This window comes from Solanum dulcamara, chromosome 11, assembly GCF_947179165.1.
Source record: "Solanum dulcamara chromosome 11, daSolDulc1.2, whole genome shotgun sequence".
NCBI lineage: Eukaryota > Viridiplantae > Streptophyta > Magnoliopsida > Solanales > Solanaceae > Solanum > Solanum dulcamara.
In genome coordinates this window covers 57379168-57390881 of record NC_077247.1, presented here as the reverse complement: position 1 = coordinate 57390881, position 11714 = coordinate 57379168, and the positions used below count along the sequence as shown (strand labels likewise).

Below are 11714 nucleotides of genomic sequence, written 5' to 3'. Positions count from 1 at the left end.
AATGAAAGTATTGTTTCAACAAAAACCTCATAATCATAAGCACTTTAAAAGGGTTTGACTATCTAACTGAAATTCTGGTACGTGGATGCCCAAGTATAACACAATACTCTGCTTTCACTAATGCTATTTCAAGAAACACACAACAGAGTTTAAAATTGCCTACAAAAAATTAATTAAGATTCATTGGGTAAGCTATGTAAGAACCGTCGTAATAGTTATGTTGAAATTATTTTTTATTGATTTTAAAAATAAATATAATGTATTAGAATAAAATAATATGATGTATTAAAATAAAATAGTACTCTATATTATTTGTGTCATGATTATGTATATAGTACTAAATAAAGTGTATAAATTAAATAACACCAACAATAAAATATATTTCCTTCGTCTCAATTTATATGCACCTTTCGTATTTTAAAAAATAAAATAAGTCTATCTTGATAGTAAATTTTTCATGTATTTTAAATTATCAATTCTTATGACGTATAATACTTTTACGTCATTTTCAAATATATAAATTTTATTTAAAAAATCTTAAAGATTTCATACCCATATTGAAGGTTAAACTTAAACTGTTTAGGACTTTTTGTAATTTAAACTGTGCGACGTAAATATAAATTAAGAATACCTCCCATTAAAAGCTCACCTATTTAGTTGAACATTTTTGACAATATAGTTCACAATACAACAAAGTTGAAGAATATGAAAATATAGTAAAAAAGTGAGAAGATCAAATTTTGTCCCATAAACAAGTCAAGCTCAGTAGTGTGGGGACAATATATAGACAGTGACACTTCTTCTCAACCCACACATAAGAACCGTGTGAATGGTTAACGTACAGTTGACACCGACCTCCTTCTCTCTTACGCTCCGTCAACCCAAAGCAACCCGCCAAACTTTTTCTCCTCTGTCCCGACCCGAACCGACCCAGATCCAGTTACCGACATCCTCACTCTTTTACTTACCTCTATTCACAGTCCTTTGGCATTTGCTTTGCAACTGATGGTTAGGTAGGATCGAGAATGTAAGTCTATAGTATGATTTGAAGATGATGTTTTACTAGTTTTCTCTACTGTCTATTTATTTTTCATTTGCATTGTTGATTTCCGACGGATTCATGAATTGATCGGAGTTACTGTTCAGTTATCAAATGTTTCAATGTAAGCCCTGTTGTTGTTGTTTTTCCCTTTTGTAATGAGCTTACTTTCCTTTTTCCTCATTCGCGGATCATTAAATCCTGTTCATGTGCTTGTTTGTTACTATATTTTTTGTGGTTACTGTGCTGAGGTGTTCTTGTTCTGCATTTTGACATATAATGTTATTGTTATAGAAAAGGCGAAAATCGTGTGCGTGTATGACATGCCTTTTTAAAAAAATTGAAATATCATTACGAGATTATCTTCATCATTCATATGCAAAAGAAATTTATTCAACTATTGCATATTGCATTAGCAAATGGCATTTATATAGAAGTGATTGTCGATAGAGTTGTACATTGACTCTGGAAAACTACCCTAGAAATGGATCTGAAACACTAATTCACATCAGTGCATTCAGTGCCAATGATAATGATTTAAATATCAGATTTGTGCAGTTGACTCCGGGAAGCACTTTCAAATTGCATCTCCTTTTTGCCATTTCGTCTATTAGACTGAGATTATCACTTTCTTTTAAGGAATTTGGTTGTTTATGGGGGATAATTTCGTAGATTTTCAGTAGGGCGTGGAGGTCGCGGATTAGGGTAAAACGTTAATAGGTAGTGGAGTGTTGGCTTGCTTTTCGATGGGTTTAGGTTTGATGTTGTTTGTCGTAGTATTAGCCTGATTTTGGTAGTTTCTTTCTTTTGATTTCTATCATCATATGTTGTTTATGGTGTTTCGTTATTACTATTTTGTTGTTATCACTATTTCCTTATTAGTTGTTATATTTTCTTCACTGTCATTTTTCCTTTTCATACCTACTTTGATTTGTTGTACTCGAGTCGAGGATCCTCCGGGAATAGCCTTTCTACTTCCACGAGGTAGGGGTAAGGTATGCGTACACTCTACCCTCTCCAAACCCACTTGTGAGATTTCACTAGATATGTTGTTGTAATTTCATAGATTTTCACTGTGGAAGTTCTGTTGTCAAATTGTTACCATGTTAAAAAGAATTTTTCGTATGCAGATATTTGATTGTATAGATGTAGTTGAGAGAAGAAGTGAATAACATTTTGGATTAATTAGACTGCACCCGAAGATATCCTGAAAGACAATGGATCACAAATCATGGCCTTGGAAGAAAAAATCCACAGAAAAAAACATGGCTGCTGAAGACCAAGCAAATCTCTCTTTGAGAAGAAATGACGAAGAGGTAACCAATGCGTAGTCCATTTTATTATTTGTTCTTGTTCATTGCCCAATTTATTTAGCATGTTGGTCAAGTGTGATTCCCATATCCATTACATATTTCATTTCCCTAGTAACATAAGTTTTAAGGAAAAAAAACTCACTGCAAATTGATTAGAGATATGAGATAACTACATGACCAGGGTCCAACTACTAGCCACATTAACTTGTTGGGGTTTTATTCTTGTGGACTAAAGTTTAATTAGGAGTGATAAAGTAGAAGAATATGCTAGCTTTATTGATGAAGCAAATAATCCTTTCATATCCAATATTTTATGGTTTATCGTGGCTTCAAGTATATTTTTTTATGAACTGAGAAAAGCAAATACAAAACATAACTGGAAATAATAATTGGAAATTGGTCTAGTCATATACAAAAGCCACTTTTGAAGAGGATTAAAATCTCAAGCTCCTAACGTTTGAGAAACATTTCTCACCACTTTCAGAGATCCTTCCCACCATCCAAACCTTTACTACCTGGAAAATGAATAAATTCATACAACAAAATATCTAGTGTAGTCCCACAAAGTGGGGTCTAGTGTACGCAAGCATACCTTTACCTTAGAGGTGAAGAGGTTGGTTACGATAAACTCTCGACTGAAGAAAAAAGAGTGCTGAAAAGGAAGTATGGAAGTATAAGAAACATCAGGTAGTAACAAAAACAACAAATAGTAACTGAGCAGAAACTACAAAACTACAATACGATAATCAAGGTACAAGGAACAACAGAGAGTAACAGAAATCGAAGGAAAGGAAACTACCATAGCAATACTTTGACTACTAATATGAATGGAGCAAGAACAAATTCATAAAAAATAAAATTAGATTGCCTTTACATATTATCTCTTTTTCTTTTTCTCTAGTTTCTTTTGATAGGTGGGCAAGGTGAACTCCAAACTGGCTTGATAACCCTCTGCACCTACCTTGACAAGAAACTTCAAACTTAATAAGATGAGGATGTATGTGGATTAATGCATCTGCTGTTGGAAGCAAAAGAAATGATAATCCTACCTTAACTTGATGAAATCTCCTATACTTGCATGTGCTTTAGCTTTTTGGTCTATGATAGTCTTACGTGCTCTGAACCAGCCTACCTACTCTTCTTCTATTTACAGACACAATCTAGTGATAAAGCCGAACTAGAAAGAGAGCTGAAGGTTGTGAATGACAAACTTTCTTCTGCTCTGGTGGAATGTCGTGCTAAAGATGATTTTGCACAGAAACAGATGAAAATTGCACAGGAAGCGATTGCAGGTAATCATAACCAATGTACCATTATATTTGTATATTCATGTGTTTAGCTTCTTTTCTAGTATCTTCTTTTGTATTGTTTTACATTTTATCCTCTCCCTAGAAATCACGAAAGTGTAGTTTTTTTTGTCCAGTGTTGTCACTTATGAATGATATATGCAGGCTGGGAGAAGACTGAAACTGAAGCAAGATTGCTAAAGCAAGAACTAGAAAAAGCTCTACAGCAGAGCATAGCTGGTGAAGAGAGATTAGTTAACTTGGATGCAGCACTCAAGGAATGTATGCAGCAGTTGCGTTTCATTCGAGATGAGCAGGAGAACAGGATTCTTGATGCAGTATTAAACGCATCGAAAGAATTTGAAAAAACAAGGACTCTCTTAGAGAAAAAGTTAGCAGATGCTGGGCAGAAGTTGTCACGATTAGGTTCCGAGAACACTCAGCTTAGTATGGCTCTCATGGCAAAGGAGAAGGCAATAGGTCATTTAAAAGGACAAATATCTCGGGCAGAAGCAGATTTCAGTGCCTTGAAGATGCGGGTGGAATCTGTAGAAAAAGATAATGCTTCTCTGCGGTATGAGGTACGGGTCCTTGAGAAGGAACTTGAGATCCGAAATGAGGAGAGAGAATTTAATTGCCGAACAGCTGATATAGCACACAAGCAACATCTGGAGAGTGTGAAGAAAATTGCACAACTGGATTCAGAATGTCAAAGGCTACGCATCCTAGTTAGAAAGAGGTTGCCAGGCCCTGCCGCCTTGGCCAAAATGAAAAATGAAGTTGAGATGCTGGGGAAGGATCGTGCTAAAATGAGGAGAAGGAAGTCAAATCCGTCTCCAAATGGTTCAGTAGATTTAACTTCAGAGATGGCTCCTGATACTCCGAACAGAAATATTAACTTCCTCTCGGAGCAATTATGCATGCTGGAAGAGGAAAATAGGACTCTGAAGGAAGCCCTTAACAAAAGAGCTAATGAACTCAAACTTTCTAAGATGACAAATGCTCAAACAACTGCCGAACTAGAAAAATATCTTCCCTCTGCGCAGGAACTATCTGTGACATCACTGTCTGATATGGGCAGTGATGACATATGTGGCTGTTCCGAGTCTTGGGCTTCTGCACTAATGTCAGAGCTGGAGCATTTCAAAAATGAGAAACAAATAGGTCCACCTTCATCTATAAGTGTAGGAGCTTCAGATATAAATCTGATGGATGACTTTGCAGAGATGGAAAAATTAGCCGTTGAGTCTACAGTTAACCCTCTGGGAGCTGTTCATCATACCTTACCGAGGGAAAATGGAAATGGGAGTGTGTTGGAGTCTCAGTTATGTTCTCAGTCATCAGAAGCAGATAGTAAAGAGAGAGTTCCTGTGACGGATCGTTATGTTTCCAGCAATGATAACCAGTCAAAAGCAATATTGACAGATAAAGCTTCTGGTGGAGTTGATAACATACTGAAAATGCTCTTGGAGCATGGCCAGGTAACCCAAAGAAACCCATATGAAATACTGGAAGATATCGGAACTGCTCTGGCACAAAAGTATCCCTCAAGTAAGAACCCCGTGGGAGCAAATGAAAGTGCAATAGATACTGAAGTTACGTGTTCTCCCAACAATGGCGAGTGTAAGGAGATACGTACAGGAACTGGTGGTAATGTCTCATCAGAAAGAAAATGTGAACCAGAAATGTTGTCATTTATGGGTAAATCGATTAATAAGGTTATTGATATCATAGAAGGAATCAATACACCCTTAACAGATGATATTATTCCAGATATCTTATCTCACAATGGTAATGGACTTCTACCATATGAAAGTGCATCGAAGGAGACAGCCTACATGGTTCGTGTTTTCCAGTGGAAATCTTCAGAACTCTCTGCTACTCTTCAAGAATTTGTCCAAACTTGTCGTGATTTATTGAATGGAAAGGTTCACATTGAGAGGTTTACTGAAAGATTAACTTGGACCCTGGAATGGATTGTGAACCACTGTTTTTCCCTGCAAGATGTTTCAAGCATGAAGGATATTATAAGAAACCATTTTGACTGTGATAATTCGCGAAGTAGTATTGAAATGGAAACTGGCATGATTAATCCTATCTTTGAATTTGATAAACATCAGACTGAAAGAGGAAACTCATTTTACTCTCCTGTTTTTTCCTCACTCGGTCGGATGAGTTCTTTGCCAGAGAAAGAAGTTCTACCATCTGTAGATAATGAAAGTCAATTATCGAAAGATGAGTTTCTGGAAGAGGGACCTACAAAGGTGGATTTGGAAGGCAAACTGCAAGCAGAAACTCTCCGTAGCGATTCCTTGATGGTTCAACTTCAGGAATCAGAGAAAACAATCAAAAGCCTGGAAAAAGAAGTAGAAAATCTCAGACAGTCAAAGGGGATGATTGAGGATCAAATTGAGAAAGAAAAGATGGTGAAAGAAGACTTTGAGATGCAATTCGAAGCAGCTAAACTGGAACTGAATGAAGCTTATCGAAAGGCTTGCTGTTTAGAGAAGGAACTAGAGGACCAAAATAAGTCCTATAAGAAGCTTGATTCTACATGCCATATGCTTCACTTGCAGCAAGAAAGGTACATCTGATGCTTTTGTAAATTTGTTAGTAGTAGTTGTCAAGGGGCTTTTTTTAACCTGAAACATGTAACTTGCAGCATGGAAAAAATGGAGTTATCAGAGAATGCTGAGGTGGACCCTGAAGAAAAGCTTCTTCAAAGTGTAAGGTCCCATTAGCTTTAGACTTCAGTTAAATTACCTCAGGCGTTACCGATCAAATTTCTCGATGCATGTTTCTTCATTCCCACGTAGATCGGTGATGTTTTCAAGATTCACGTTATGGAATAATGTATTCCAATATAGCATAGATTTGCCAAACAATTCAAACTTCTTAAAAGGGTCATATTTAATTGATATGACACATTTGTGTTGAAGAACTAGAAGAGTTTTGTACTTACCAAAATGACCAGATAAATATCAATCTAATATAGTCTTGTAAATGATACGTCTCATTGCCTATTTCAAGATGTAATCAAGTTCTGTAACTCTCTATCAAACATGTACTTATCGCATTAACATTAACATTTTGTTCAATTTTGTAGGATCGGGAGATCACTGCAGCTTCAGAAAAGTTGGCTGAGTGTCAAGAGACTATTCTGAACCTAGGAAAGCAGTTGAAGGCATTGGCCTCACCTGGGGATGCAGCTCTCTTTGATAAGGTGATATCTACAACTTCAGAAACAACTAGTGGTACCATGACAACCCCAAAGAAGAGTTTTGGACGCCGTTCATCTCTACTTGACAAGATGCTGGCTGAGGACGATGAAATGGGGTCTCCTACTACCAAGGAAGTCATTCTGGATGCCAAGATAAATACTTTTTCAAGTGTTGACGGATCAATGAGACAACCAGAAAAGTCTCCATTGATAAATGGGAGTACGCATTCTGGATATGAAGCTGTTACTGGCTCCCTGCCTATCATACCTAGCAAGAAAAGAAACGTTCTTGGATTGTGGAGGAAGTTGTTGCGAAAAGGTAAGAAAAATAGTAGCAAGACGAAACTTAAGGTATGACCTGCATGGATGCCATTCGAAGCTGCAGGCTTGTTGTTTCTAGTGATGTTTATGCTTTAATTCATGGCTTGGTTGGCGCAGAGAGCAATGTTTTCTTTTCCCCACTTTGCGTCTCCCTACCTTCTGTCCTCTCTTTTGTTCCACTTTTGTATTGTATGTGGTATTGTATATGAAACTAGAACCACTCATTAACCTCAATGGTATAGTGTTTCTATTGCAAAAAATGATACTAGGGATGAACCATATTTGACCCAGTATGCGTTTTGCTACTTGAATAATGTGTACTTGAAGAAAAGAACAACTGAAATATCTTGGAAATAAATTGATCGTACATTTATACAAGTAAAAACAATTATGAATTGCAAATCTAACCAAAAAAAAATAAGAAAAAAATAGAAAGACTGGTATATGAGAAACCCAAGTGAATTAATAGCACAATGCAAAGGGAATCAGATATGACTGAGCATGAGTATTTTCCTGTTGACATGTGGTTCTTTGTTTTATAACCATAGCTTGTAAACAGATGTTCGGATTGTGAACCATACTTCACACCTGCTTCAACTTCAATGCAAGCTATTCATTACATATTTTTTTATTTTTCGGTCTATTACAATTGAAGTGTGAGAGAAGAGACCAAGATGGGGGTGCATATTTAAAAGGACTGCAGTAAAGTCTCTTCTTGTTCGACTGGAGAGAATTAGAGTACACTCTGCTAGAACCAAAACTGATAGGCCAATAACTAGGACTCGCAGGGAGTCTAGTGTAAGATGTCTAATATTCAGTGAAGTGACTGGTAATTCAGTCTCTGTAAACCACAAAGTTTGCAACTTCATGCAGCCCCGCCTCCTTGTAACATTCAGCAATCTTTTCCACACAATCGTCCCATGTACCATCAATGGAAGCTAGATCCAACAAGAAAGCAGCTTCATCCAATGCAACCTACAAAATAGGTATACATGAAAAAAGAAGCATAGGCCATTCTTCTTTCTGTCATGGAGTAAGCACTAGGTAGGTGCAGAAATCTACCTAGGGAAACCATTTCAATATGCAAACACATTTGAATTCAAATTGATTAGAGAATTTAATCATACCTGAGCAGGTTGCTTCCCTTTCTTTAGATCAGCTTGCCTACCCTCCTCAGTTACTTTTTCTTTGATATACTCGATTTGTTCATCTTCCCATTCAGCCATATAAGCAACTTCCTGCATAGGGTTCAATAAAGAGATGAACAAATAGACCTAGCATCATCGTGCTGCAAAAGGCAAGAAGATATTGATTGGATCAAGGATTGGCATACATGGTACTCGCAACCCAAAGTCCACCATGGTGATTTTAGAGCCCCCCTAGCAGCATCTTTAGCTTCTATATTGCGCCCAACCCTAGAGAAGAAGAGAAGAATATGAGTAATATGCTGTAGAAATCGCTTGTTTAATAGATATACAGATTTATGGAGGAAACAAAACCATGAGATATACAGACTTCAGCAGAACTTCAGCATTAAAGACAAAAGGCCGCGCAAATCCTGGAAAATGCTCCTTCTTTGTATAAAATTCTCCTGTTACCAAAGCTGAAATCTTCCAACAGCACATGTATATCACCCATATGCTATGAATTGAACATTGCTTACTAAATAAATAGAAACTTTCTTACATTATCTCCATTGTCAAAATGCTTCTTAATTCTGCGCTCAAGTACATCTGGAAACAAGCCAACCTAGAGAAAATATGACATGGGTGCAATTAGCTCAAGTCACAATGACCAACATCGAGATACTGCAGCATATATCCTTCCTTCTACCTTCTTCAGTATATAAGTATCCAAGCTTGAAATATTTGATGCTCTAAAGTCACCCTTCTCATAAAGTTTCTTTCCAGCACCAGCTGAAATCTGGAACAATTCATCCGCTCTTTCTTGATGACCATTTGCATCTTCTTCTGCCAAAACCCTGTGAATGTATTGATCTACCTATAGCATGGTAAAAAGAAAGGTGAGAGATAAATTGTGTGCATTTGTGCATGCTACCAAAGCAGAGTGAAGAGTGAAACAATTAACCCTCTCAAACATCATCCAGAATTGAGATCCCAAGTTAGAGCAAGTTCACAGTAGCTTACATTCTTAGCTAATAGCCACACACCATACTTGCGCACTTCTACTAATGGCATCTCCATCCTGTGAACAATGAGGATATAAATAAAATACAAAGATTTATTTCCCTTTTTCTCTGAGAACAATTAGGAGAAAATCAAGCCCAGAGAATAAACCAAGATAAGCTCCCAAAATGTAGAATAGAGATATCCACAAAACTCAGCAATTTGATGAATTATATTACCCAGATGGGGCAGTTGGCCATCGTAACAATGCAGTTACAGAATCTACAAAAGAAGAGAAGGGAAAAAATTGAACACAGAAGCATACTTTCAACTTAAAGAAGCTTGATCTCCAATTCCCACCATACCTGAACTCCTTCGGGAAAGAGGAATCACTAGAGGAATCATCCCTTGCTTGGCACCAGGAGAAATTATCTCCTCACCTATCATAAGGTTGATAGTGACCATCAGACATCAGTTATGTTGGTAATCAAACTATCAACTCTCCGCAATTTAAAGATTATATCAATAACAATCTAAGCCAAAAGTCTCAGTTAAGTAAGTCTAAGAAAGCATATACACAAGTCTTTGTCAGGCGTAAAAGGTCATCCTACAACACTTAATTAATATCAAGTAACCACGAGAAGCAAAAGATTACCGTAACTTGAAACCCCTGACACCTTAAGTTTCAGTAACGATAAGTTACTCCTAGCAATAGCATACACTGAAGAGGACCTTTTCAGTACCGATAGGTTACTCCTAGCAATAGCATACACTAATGTAGTAACTTTTTTAACTCTAGCTAGAACAAGAAGCACTCCTGAGTCCTGACCAGTTATATCATGATATATACATGAAAAGGTATGTTTCCAAAGAGTGGTTCCAGAATACCTGTAGAGACCTAGTATCAGGACTAAAGAAATTAAAGCCGGCTTCTCCATTAAAATTTCTTTTTCCTTCTAACAGAAGCATACTCAGATTAATCAAAATATAAAACATGAATTAGATTGCCTCACCTCTCACCTGAAGGATCTTGAGAAGTTCATTCAAATGCTCCGGTGCTTGAGTTGCAGCTACATCTTTGATAAATGAAACATGGTCTGCATTGCAAAAATCCCACCGTTCTCATTTTAAATACCGATTCGTGCATTCAAAACACACGTGAACTGGTGTAGCAGTAACCAACTAGTATCAAATTAACCTAGACCAAAAAGCTCAGTGCACTGAGCCAATTCATACTAACATAGCACTGCAGTGGACGATCGCCAATTGGAAAATTCACATTTCATTTCAAGTATATCAATCAACTAGACCTCATTTCAAAACTAGTAGACATCGGCATTCGGCACATGTACAAATAAACACGGAGAAGTATTTGTAGGTTTGCAGTTTTCTTTACCTGGAGACGAAGAAGAAGAGGAATAGCATCGGAATGCTGGTCTGCAGCGGCCAAACAAAATGCCGGGAAATGCGACGACGCGTGGACATCCGAAACCCACTCCACCACCCAACTTCATTATCTTTCCTGATATTACTTGTGTGTTTGATGATGGGTACAGTGGGAAAACTGAAACTGAACCATTCCTTCCTATGTTTTAAATGGGCTGGGCTGACTTCAACTTAAACCACAAGTCCTTGGGCTGATTTACAAGTTTTTAACTTTTTTTTTTTGAAGTTCACCAATTTATATGGAAAAATTACTAAGGAAAAACATTTTTTAATAAATCATTATTGATTTTAGCAATATTTTTTATTTATTGCTATTTATATCAATATTATGATATATCTTTCATGTATTAAAAGTAAATTATACATACAATATAAATATATTATAAGTGTTTTAAAATATATTATACTTGTTTGGTAAGAAACTGACACAATGTATTATAAGTGTATTAAAGTATGTGATAAAAACTTGTATTATATGAGTTTTATAAATTATTCTCGCTAATATGTATTATAATTGTATTATTATTGAAGAGGAGACTTGGAGTAACTCGTAAAGTTGCTGTCATGTAACCAGGAGGTCACGAGTTCAAGCTAAATGGGGAACGCGATGTATCAAGAAATTCAGTACTAAATAAATAATGTGGCCACCGATGCTTGTGGATTTTACCTAAAAACAGGAATCACCATCCAACAACTTTTTTTTTCTTTTTTCCTTGTAAATAATTACAAAATAGAATTCTTTTACAAAAGACAAATTTAAATCTTCTTGTTCAATTCAACCGCTGAAACACTAGACATTTTGGAAATCTTACACTTTGATATATATATATTAAAAGAAAGTATGAAATAAAAACCTTTTGACATTTAGAAAATTCATTTTCCTCAAATTTTGAAAAATATATTTTTTTAGAAAAATATTTTGACCAACAAAATATAAGAAAATTTAAAAACTTCCTACCAAAC

The 11714-nt window shown here is 36.2% G+C and overlaps 2 protein-coding genes across 4 annotated transcripts; one reads left to right on the top strand and one right to left on the bottom strand.

Annotated features, from left to right (window-relative positions):
* Nucleotides 1-738: 738 nt before the first annotated feature.
* LOC129875281 (filament-like plant protein 7) lies at nt 739-7469 on the top strand. 3 transcript variants are annotated; one of them, XM_055950733.1, is made up of 6 exons: nt 739-1027; nt 2170-2355; nt 3506-3644; nt 3804-6222; nt 6301-6364; nt 6745-7469. In XM_055950733.1, exons 2-6 carry the CDS (start codon nt 2257-2259, stop codon nt 7213-7215), a joined length of 3192 nt encoding a protein of 1063 aa, XP_055806708.1. In that variant the 5' UTR covers nt 739-1027; nt 2170-2256; the 3' UTR covers nt 7216-7469. The 3 variants fall into 3 exon arrangements, with proteins under 3 accessions (XP_055806708.1, XP_055806709.1, XP_055806710.1); XM_055950734.1 differs by lacking the exon at nt 739-1027 and adding an exon at nt 1039-1163; XM_055950735.1 differs by lacking the exon at nt 739-1027 and adding an exon at nt 1182-2034.
* Nucleotides 7470-7622: 153 nt separating this feature from the next.
* Nucleotides 7623-10890, bottom strand: LOC129875282 (protein IN CHLOROPLAST ATPASE BIOGENESIS, chloroplastic-like). The gene is made up of 11 exons (XM_055950736.1): nt 10702-10890; nt 10319-10402; nt 9671-9745; nt 9545-9587; nt 9327-9384; nt 9013-9180; nt 8866-8928; nt 8695-8789; nt 8513-8594; nt 8307-8417; nt 7623-8154 (listed from the first exon to the last, which is right to left on the bottom strand). Exons 1-11 carry the CDS (start codon nt 10817-10819, stop codon nt 8014-8016), a joined length of 1038 nt encoding a protein of 345 aa, XP_055806711.1. The 5' UTR covers nt 10820-10890; the 3' UTR covers nt 7623-8013.
* Nucleotides 10891-11714: the final 824 nt, after the last annotated feature.

What these genes read in the sequence shown, in the direction of transcription:
- LOC129875281 (XM_055950733.1), top strand. Translation starts at nt 2,257, where the DNA reads ATGGATCACAAATCATGGCCTTGGAAGAAAAAATCCACAGAAAAAAAC. An exon ending in TGAGAAGAAATGACGAAGAG is followed by an intron (nt 2,356 to 3,505) that starts GTAACCAATGCG and finishes TTCTATTTACAG; the next exon opens with ACACAATCTAGTGATAAAGC. An exon ending in TGCACAGGAAGCGATTGCAG is followed by an intron (nt 3,645 to 3,803) that starts GTAATCATAACC and finishes TGATATATGCAG; the next exon opens with GCTGGGAGAAGACTGAAACT.
- LOC129875282 (XM_055950736.1), bottom strand. Translation starts at nt 10,819, where the DNA reads ATGAAGTTGGGTGGTGGAGTGGGTTTCGGATGTCCACGCGTCGTCGCA. An exon ending in CAAGATCCTTCAGGTGAGAG is followed by an intron (nt 9,746 to 10,318) that starts GTGAGGCAATCT and finishes ACCTTATGATAG; the next exon opens with GTGAGGAGATAATTTCTCCT. An exon ending in AATGCTGAAGTTCTGCTGAA is followed by an intron (nt 8,595 to 8,694) that starts GTCTGTATATCT and finishes CTTCTTCTCTAG; the next exon opens with GGTTGGGCGCAATATAGAAG.